Source organism: Alligator sinensis, unplaced genomic scaffold (genome assembly GCF_000455745.1).
Source record: "Alligator sinensis unplaced genomic scaffold, ASM45574v1 scaffold54_1, whole genome shotgun sequence".
NCBI lineage: Eukaryota > Metazoa > Chordata > Crocodylia > Alligatoridae > Alligator > Alligator sinensis.
This window is the reverse complement of record NW_005841962.1, coordinates 1,214,948-1,225,356: the sequence shown is the minus strand read 5'-3', so window position 1 is coordinate 1,225,356 and position 10,409 is coordinate 1,214,948. Positions and strand designations below refer to the sequence as shown.

General features: G+C 42.1%; 1 protein-coding gene across 1 annotated transcript in view; it reads left to right on the top strand.

Annotated features, from left to right (window-relative positions):
- ACAD11 (acyl-CoA dehydrogenase family member 11) overlaps positions 1–10,409 on the top strand; it is a 71,123-nt gene that overhangs the window by 48,875 nt on the left and 11,839 nt on the right. The window contains 1 exon segment of the mRNA XM_025200273.1: positions 8,535–8,601. Within this exon segment, the coding sequence (XP_025056058.1) occupies positions 8,535–8,601 (67 nt within the window).

The window sequence follows — 10,409 nt, the reverse complement described above, 5'->3', positions numbered from 1 at the left end:
TCAAGAGGAGGTTAGATAGGTATCTAGCTGGGGTCATCTAGACCCAGGACTCTTTCCTGCCTATGCAGGGGGTCGGACTCGATGATCTATTGAGATCCCTTCCGACCCTAACATCTATGAATCTATGTGCACTGAACATCTGTTCTGTCACCAGTTTAAACCAGTCTCTGTTCGCTTAAACAGGTTGATGTGTAATGCTTATCCCTTGCCTAAAAGTACAAAGGGAATGAAAACAGGGCCTGGACAGGTGCCTGGCCATGCAAAAGGAACAGGAAGTTCTTATGGCCTGTTAGCAGAGGCAGTGACACACCTTTATGATTTTCTATACAATATTTTAAGAGACATTCCTTCAGATTTCCCCACTTTTTGCAGATCATTATGGATTGACTGAGGAGCTCTTAGAATCGTAGAAAACTAGGGTTTAAGGGACCTCAGGAGGTCATCCAGTTCAACCTCATGCTCAAAGCAGGACTATCCCCACTTATATCATCACAGCCCAGGCTTGGTCTAGCTGGGTTTTAAAAACCTGTAAGGATGGAGATTCTCCCACCTCTATAAAATCATAAAACATCTGTTGTTTTGTTTTGTTTTGTTTTCTGTTGGGTCAGATGCAATATTGCACAGCATTAGATAGCTGGTAGACAAAGAGTAGAAAAGGCAGTGATAATTTAATCAGGGATCAAGCATCCAATTCAATGTCCAAAGGAAAAACTCCCAGGGATTTCAGTAGACTGTGGATCAGGGCCTCAATCATATTAACACTGTAATATCTTCAGTGACTGAAAGTAAGCTGGGTGCTTTACAGAAGCATACCAGGATAGTATTCCTCTCTGGATTTTTGTCAGTTAGATGTGCCACACCAGTAATACGTGAGTAAACTGTAGCAGGATAGAGAATAAAAGGTTATTCAGCTTTAAGGATGTGAACTATCACCAACTTGTATACATGCATTATGGCATAAACTCTTCCTCGGATTACAAATGTGTTATGCCCGGATCAGCCTATCTGCCAAACATCAGGACAGAGAACCTGTCCTCATGCATATATGTACACCATCAGCAGATTTCCACCGACTGCCAACAGATTTTATTCCGCTGTGTTATTTTGTATCCTGTAGCAGTGATTTACAGTAAAAGCCATACTGGATGCCAAACAATTGAGAAAGATTTGAATATAAGGGTCAGGGTTTGGTTTTTTTGGCACAGTAAGGAGTAACACGTGCCACTGTTTTGTCAGCTCTCTGCCTGTGCTTAAATTAGTGCACTTCCATTATGTAAGACAAGTATAACAGGCATTTTTTTCTGAGTCCTGTTGGTTTAACTTGTACTGCATTGAAAAAAAGAGGGAAGAGAAGAACAGAAATGTCAAGCCTGCAGAGGAAGTCCTACTGTAATACCACCATATTCTATAGCACATTTACCTGAGATATCAGAGTACTTAACCCAGATTACCTAAATATAGGCAGAATTTTAAAGGCCCTTAGCTATCTAACTCCTCTCAGCTTTCCATACACCTACTTTTCTTAAGCAAGATGCAAGATTTATTTGGTAATACCTTTCATTGGGCCACCTTTATAGTTGGGAGAATGTTAGACAAACTTTGAGAATGAATTGCCCCTGATCAGACCTATATCTCCTTTCCTAGACCTGCTTGTCTAAAAATACACAAATCTTTTTCTCCCCTTTTCTGTGGAGTATCACAGCTACAACACTATACCAACTTTGAGAAACAAGTACCATTGTTTAAGGACCTGATCGAAAAATAAATCCAGCAGCATGCCCTCACCCCCAAAACAACCATAATCAGCTCTAATAAATCAAGTCCAGCTAGTACTCTGTTTATCCTCCTTAACTTTTTACAGATTGGAAGACCGTTATAGTGCTCCGTGTGTGTGTGTCAATCTTCTCTTCTTTAGATTAAACAAGCCTAGTTCCTTCAGTCTTTCCTAATAGGTTGTGTTTTTAAAGCTCTTTGTCTTGTTATTCTGCCCTAATCCCTCTCTTGTCTGTTCACAATTTTAAGTGTGGTACCTGGAAACAGACACAGTACCTAGGTGGATTTCTCACTGGTGCTGAATACAGAAAGATAATTACATCCCGTGTGTTAGGCCATGTATAGGTGTTGCACTTCTATCGTGCTCTGCTGGTACAAACTGGAAGCGTACAAGCATTCATTCAGTTTCTTCTGGGGGAAACAAGAAAAACTTTCCCAAAAGAATAAATGCTTGTATACTCCCTTCCTGGTCTGGTCTGGGAGGAGAGGGAAACACCCCCAGCTGCTTCCTGCCTTTTCCCCAAGCTGGGGACTGGTGGCATATGGACTGAGAGCGGAAAGGGGAAGCCAGAGGGGCCAGGAACTTCTTGGCCTTATATAAGACACTCCTTTTCATCTGTCCCAGAATGTGATTCGCCTTTTCTTTCTGCAACAGCATTCCTCTCTAACTCCCAGATCATTGTCTGCAGTACAGCTCCCATGCTAGTTATTCCCCATGGGATATTTGTATCTGTACGTCAGCATACTTCAGCTCATACACTTCTGCTGACTTTGCCCGACTCAAGGACACGCTATCTCAAGGTGGGGAATTCACTTTGAATTATGAATCGACACCAACACTATAAATTCCTTTAGAAAATATGTGGCTAGGGAGTAGATCACAGAACACAAATAGCACTCGCTGCTGGTTGCAGGTACTGGTTAACAAAAGAGCTGTTGTATTGTGCATTGTTTTCAGTGATGAACAGTAAGGTGATTAACAAAAGCTTTTTTTTCTCTAGAATTAGGCTACTACAATAAATATATATTTACCACTGTGTAATCTCTAAGGATAGCCGTAGGGGTGTTGCTTTGGTTTTCTTTTTAATTCCAGCTTGCTTGGCTTTTACCATAAACACTTTAACTATGTTGAGCCTAGTTTTTCTTGGTTTTTCTGGGACCTTGGAGCGATGTGTATCGCAATTTTGAGACTCTAACTGGAAAGGCAGGAATATTGAAGCTTTAACAAACACTTCCCCTCTGTAATATGGCAGCTAGTTGTTGGAGTTAAACAGGTAAATAGAGTGTTAAGGAAGGAGCTGAAGAGACAGCTCATTCTTTGGATGTTTGTGGTGTTTCCATTGCACAAAGGGAAGAATGCAAGTAGGGGGTTTTTTTGCTTGTTTGTTTAAACTTCCTGGTCTTTCTTTGCAAATCCTGGAGGCTCAGTAAGAGCTGAGACCCCACCTATTATTTTATGTATCTATTTTTATTTTGCAGACCTGCAGGCAATAGAGTATGGGTATAGACAAACAATCAAAGCAGTGGGTTAACAGGCAGGTGGGGACTTTCTGTGAAGCAGCTGACAGATGGTAGCTGCTGTGTCAGCCCACTTGCACCCTGTTTTTGGCGCTCAGTCGATACTAGGCTGCCCTGGTTTAGCTTTCACTTATTGTAGGGTAGGAGCAAGTGGTTGGAACAGTTACCAGTATCTGGTTCTTGTTATCTTGTAATTTCATCATTTGTTTTTACTCTGCATTTCAATAAGCAGATCTGGAGGAGACCTACGCACATATCACAGGAGCAGGGTTTGGAGCTTGCAAACATGCAGCCTGGTAAGGATGGAGGAAAGTCTTGAAAATAGTGGCAGTGGGGAATTCAAACCCACACCAGATTGTGAGCTGTGGCTACACATGGGTGGGAACCACCTTTAATAACAGCAATTGAATAATCTTCATTGATTTTTCTACCCCTCCCCCACCATTACCTCAGTCTTATTTGGACTCAGTTTCAGCCAGCTAAGTCTTCGCCCACACTGCAGTTTCCTCCAAGCATTGAACCAGCAATGCTGGATGGGATGAGGTAAAGATATGGAGCTTGTTGTTATCAGTATACAGAAAGCACTGCAGCTCATGCTTCTTCCTCATTCTTCTGGGGCCCCTTGTACCCATTGAACTAAAGGGGACACAGAATGAACCCCGAGGAATACCGCATAGGGCTCAGAGATGCTCATTAAATCCAATCCGATCCCCATGACAGCACATTTAGGAGAAAGAGCAAAAACCCAGAGCAAATGCAGTCCATTTTTGGCTAGGGTCAAAAATACTCTGGTCATCTAAGGAGACAATTATCTTCTTACCTCAACCTTCGTAATCAAAAATGGAAGAGTGGACACAGGGCAAGAGATAACCAGATCATAAGGACTGCATGTTGGCTTGAACAAAGGCCGTACAGCAGCTTCCTTAGGAGAAGTTGGCCCCCTGCCTAAAGAACGGAAGCTTCCTGTCATCAGTGGACAAATTCAATCTCCATTTTAATAGTGATTGAGGCATGTTAGGAAACTTTAAACATGCATTGCTTTTGTTTAGAACTGCACATAGGTAATGAACAGGGTCTTAGGAAACCTAAGGTTGGTCACAACCAGATGACAATGTTTAGACATCACTCTCTTTACCTATGTAAGATGTCATGTAGTTTTCAAAGTGTGTTCATGAAAATTCATCTTAAAGCATATTTTAAAATATTCTAGACAGTTTCCATGCTAGGGAAAATAAGGAAAGTTGTGACTTAAAAATCTGCTGCTGTTCCCATTTGCAGAAGTGCGGTTTTTTTTGGAATTCTATTTTACTAGTGCAGAAATAGCAATCTCCACTCTGCTTTTTGAGTTCTGCTTTTTTGTTAATTATAATGCATAGTTATAATACATAGCATATGTGTTTGTATGTATGAGTAAATTATTTTTTTCAAAGATGTTGGAGGTTTCCATTATTTCAGTCGAGCCCAGAAACTGGTCTTTGGTCTTCTATTGGATGGAAACATCTTGATTTCAGCACTTTAAATGCTTGGAAGTGAGGAGGATAAGAATAGCTCTTATTTACCATGAAGAATGGAAAAAGTTATTTTTCTACTAAGTTTTTTTTTTCCCCCAAGAAATTGCTTGTGCTTTTTAGAATTACTGACCAGATGTCTTGTTTTCAGTGGTTAGCTATTTGCTATATTAGAAATGAAAAATTTTAGTCATCAGATATTGCAGTCATTCAGTAATGGAAACTTCTCCTTTTTATGTGGTAGTGATCATTGTAAATATTTTTCACTATATTTAAATGTTAACTCCAGAAGATCACATATGTCTTGAGGCATGTTTTACAGTAAAAGTTGTGAGCATGGTTAGGAAAAAATCATTGCTTTGTGATTAAAATGTACAACTAACTAGCACTGGTGGCTGAAAGGTCCTTTGGCTCTGACAGAAAGTTACTTGTCCTGGTTATTTGTCTTTCCAGCTGTATCCTTTCTTTCATACTTCAGTGCAGCATATAATGGTATTACATTTATCTGATCGGTTACATCATTTTTACTCAGGAGATGTTACAGGTTCCAAGTTTTAAATAACTGACTCCTTTCGTATACGGCACGTAAATGATCTATTTAAACTGTTCTCCATACAAATATCAACTGAAAGCTTCCTACCAAGTATGCTGGAGAGAAAAGAGGAGGCAACACAACCCCATTCTTCTTTCCAGGGCAGTGAATTGAACAAAATCGTTTTGAGGCTGGGCTTTTTGTTTTGCTCTGGGGAACCCTTTGTAGTAAAAACTAAGCTAAACTAGAATTTTCATATATCAACTTGCAAACTTTACAGCTATAACTTACATTTTACAACTAATTCCACTCATAAAAATAGTTAACATCATGTCAGGAAAGGGGACAGTAAACAGCTGGCATTTTTACCATCAAAGGAAGAAAGATGCTTAGCAAAAGAAAGCAAACCCCCCTTCCTACCATTGTCATATTTAGGACTTGCAGTCTTAGAGCATTCTTGTTATCATGGAGACTGGCTCTCTCAGCCAGGGTAGCTCTGCTCTCCAAACAGAGGCTAGTATTTTCTGAGTGAGCTTCAGTAGTTAAGTGTCCAATGGCAGCTTAACTCTGTTTTTTGCTCTGTTTCTGGCTGCTTCCTCTTACACTGAGGAATGGTTTGGTTTGCATGATCATTTGTGCAGAATTAAAGCAGCAGAAAGGGATCTTGGAGTCATAGTTGACTCCAAGATGAACATGAGTCGTCAGTGTGACGAAGTGATCAATAAGGCTAACCGCACCGCACTTTATCACACATTAGCAGATATATGACAAACAGGTCCAGGGAGGTGATGCTTCCCTTCTATGCAGCCCTGGTCAGACTGCAGTTGGCGTACTGCATCCAGTTTTGGGCACCACACTTCAAGAGGGATGCAGAGAATCTTGAGAGGGTTCCAAGGAGACCGCTCGTATGGTCAGAGGCCTGCAGGCAAGGCCCTACAAAGAGAGACTGAGGGACCTAGATCTCTTCAGCCTTTGCAACAGAAGGCCGAGAGGTGGTCTTGTGGCTGCCTATAAATTCATCAGGGGAGGCCAGCAGGGAATAGGAGATGCTCTATTTACTAGGGCACCCCCTCAAGTAACTAGGAACAATGGCCACAAATTGATGGAGAGCAGACTTAGGTTGGACATTAGGAAGAACTTCTTCACAGTAAGGGCTGCCAGAATCTGGAATGGGCTTCCAAGGGAGGTGGTGCTCTCGCCTACCTTGGAGGTCTTTAAGAGAAGACTCAACAAACACCTAGCTGGGGTCATCTGACCCCAGCACTCTTTCTTGCCCAGGGCAGGGGGTCGGACTCAATGACCTACTGAGGTCCCTTCTGACCTTAATATTTATGAATCTATGAATACAAAATAGGTTGACTGTGAAAAAGATGTTCCATTTATGAAAGTTACTGCTGTAAAGGGTGACAAAGAGTGTAGTTATATGTTATAGTCAGCACCTACTAACACTAAGGAATGTTAGTCGACATTCAAGTTAACATGTACTATGAGTAGTTGCATGTTAAGGAGTAATACAGCCGTAATTCATATAGTTGGAGATGGTGCTGCTTTGGGTAGGGGGTCGGATTAGATGACTTCCTGAGGTCCCTTTCACCCCTAATTTTTTTATGAGTCTATGAATACTCTAAGTGCACAGCTCTGACCTGCTATAGGCTTGGTGAAGAGGGGTGTGGCTAGGAGCTGCTCCATACCTGCCTGGCTCACTGCCTGTCTAGTGGCAGCATAGGCTCTTTGGCCCCACACTCCAGGATCGGCTTGTGCTGCCTACAGTGCCTCTGCTGAGTCCCACAGATATCTGCTCACCTGCCCCCTCCAAAACCTGCCCCTGTCTGCCCAGGGCGGGTGTCAAGGCTCAATCTGGGAATGCAGGAGCAGTGCTGGCTCCATTTGGTTGCACCACGACCCACCCACACTCTCTTCACCCTTCTTCTCCTGCGCCCCCCTTTCCTCTTCTCCCCCTCCTCACTTACCTGCAGCAACCTGGCTGTCTCGGTTGTCAGCCCAGGGCAGAAGAGTCCAGGAGGATAGCTAGTCCATGTTGGAATAGTGCCTCCTGAGATACTGGAGGACCTCAATTTGCTGATATTAGCCTCATGGAGCAGACTGCAACATAAGCTGCATAACACCAGCTGGAGATAATCCTCACCTGAAGAAGAGTAACTGAGAAGCTCAGGGGTTACTTAGCATGTCTTTCTGCCTTAACGTGTGGACACTACCATTGTAGGAGCGTTTTAACACATTTGAAAAGTAATGTGCTACTACACCCTTAGCAAATAGCATTGTGGAGGGTGCCTGGTGGTTGTCTCAGTGATTTTGCTATACAACCATCTCTTGAGTTCACAAGTATCACATTGATTAATGTATTTTCTTAATGATCAGTTCTCTAGACTCAGACTCGGTCTGAGATTTGAAAATCAAATTCTGTTTCTTGCTCCTACACCACCATGAGCAATAAAGAGTCTGCACATCAAATTCTGCCTTCAGTTAGACCATGAGTGGTAGTGCATCCTTTCCCCTGGGCTTTGCAGTAGGATTCCTTTAATTCTGATAATAGTTGCATAAAGCCTAGTAGAATCTAGTTAGTTCACTGTCCCATACTTATGTTGTCCTTGTGGGACTTAAAAAGGATCACAAACCTCTTTTGGCACTGAAAGCTTAGGTCTCCAAACAATATTTAGGGAGCAGAGCTGGTCTGACAAATAAAGTGCCATTTTAATTAGGTTTTTTTATCTGTTGCTTAAAATAATCATTTTTGAATCTTTGAGTACAAAAGCATGTATGGGATAGTGCTGTGGGTGGCTATAGATTCTTTAGTTTTTGTGGCTTTAAAAAACTGCTTTCCAGAGGGCAGCCTCTGACCTTCATAAACAGTTTTTTATGTGGTTATTTGTTCAGCTGTCCAGGAAGAGGAATTAATTTAGTTTCCTTTTCAAGCACTTCATTTTTTCTTTTTTTCCTAGGAACCAAAGCTGGGAGGTTTTGTTTGATAGTTCTTTACCTAATCAGTTCCATATTTCATGTGAATGAAGAGGTTGCATACTTTCTTTTTCTTCTTGATAATCCAGAAATACCACAGGAAGTAAATCAAAGTCTTCTGGCTTTTACACTACACCTACCCCCACACTGATAAATTACTCTATGAAACTTCAGTAATTCCCTGTTGTAAAGAACTTATCATATTTAAAGTATTTCTTGTGTTTTAGGGGCTGGAAACCCAAATTGCAAAGTTGCCATTGTGATGGCCAAAACCCCAAATTCTTCTGCATCCAGGTAAGAATTAAGTGGTTGAGACTTTTTTTTCAGGATCCACACAATTTTAAGGCTCCTCCTCACTTCTTCCCCCTCACCAAGAGGGGCCCCAGGTTTTGAACCAGCCAGATTACTTGCAGAGTGCTGGGATCTTTTGTGATTGAAAGTCCTTAAGTTCAGGTTGGAGCAGACAGATATTTATGTCTGGGATGTTTTAGATAGAGTTGGTCCTGCCTTGAGCAGAGCTTGAGTAGATGAACTTCTAAGGTGCCTTCCAGCTCTATTTGCCTATTATTCTAAAGAAGGAAGATTGATTGCCTGGATATTAATACCAGCAAAACTATATAGAGTTTGCAAGATCAGTCCAGATAAATATAGCTAAACTTCTACCAGGTAAATTTCTACTAAAATTATGGACAGAGCTCCCATTACCTCAAATGAGGCAGGAGCAAGGTGCCAACACATATGGAAAAGTTAATTAAATGAGGGCTTTTAACACATCTTTCATGGCACCTGTTCAGGGAGCAACAGCATAGCATTTCTTTAATAAACCCAGCCATTTTTACTGCAAAATGTTATATGTATATGCACACAAGAGGGGAATAAAAAAAAATCAAGTAATCTATTTGGACAACATTTATTTTAAAACACCAATCCAGTCTTAAGTGGACTTACTCAAATGCTTAGGTTTTATACACTGCAGGCAGTCCCATTGAAGTCACACTACTCACAATGTGCAAACTTACATGAGCCAAATTAAAAATAAAATAAAACAACCTTAAAATTGAAGAGTCTGCAGGATGTGAGACCTGCATTGAAAATACCTTAACTCTTTCTATTTTATTACAGATGTGTCATAGATTATGTAGTTAATCGGTCTCATCGATCACATATAGCAGTGCTGGCATTTGGCCATTCTACATATTTTAACAGAGTGGCCTTGCCCATCAAGTTCTGAGAGGCTGGACAACAGTGTATGAAAAAGATTAGAAAATGCAGTGACCAGCAGTAACCGGGGACTGGACTCAGTGACTAAAGAGGTCTCTTCCAGTTGTGTGCCCCAGTATTCAACAACAGATGTAAAACAGTGTAAAGAATGTAAGAGTTAGGATTCTTTTCTTAATGCAAAATAAAGATCACACCCTGCGTCTTATTTCATAGATTTCATAGACATTAGAGCTGGAAGGGACCTCGGAAGATCATCGAGTCCAGCCCCCTGCCCAAGGGCAGGAAGTCAGCTGGGGTCACAGGATCCCAGCAAGATAAGCATCCAGTTTGCTCTTGAAGGTGTTCAATGTAGGCGCTTGAACCACCTCCGGTGGCAGGCTGTTCCAGACCTTGGGGGCTCGGACAGTAAAGAAATTCTTCCTTATGTCCAGCCTGAAACGGTCTTGTAGTAGTTTATGACCATTCGACCTAGTCATCATCCCTTGGGGCGCTCTGGTGAACAAACGTTCCCCCGAATACTGGTGGTCACCCCGCCATCAGATCACCCCTGAGCCTGCGCTTTTCCAGGCTAAAGAGCCCCAGGGCTCTCAGCCTGTCATCGTAGGGTCTGCTTCCCTGACTTCTGATCATGCGCGTGGCTCTTCTCTGGACTCTAACAAGCGTCTCCACATCCTGTTTGAATTGTGGAGCCCAAAACTGGACACAGTACTCCAGCTGCGGCCTCACTAAGGCCAAGTACAGGGGGAGAATGACGTCCCGGGATTTGCTTGAGAAGCATCTATGGATGCAAGCCAGCGTTTTGGTCACTTTACTAGCTGCCGCATCGCATTGCAGGCTCATGTTCATCTTGTGGTCAATGATGCCCCCCAAGTCTCTTTCTT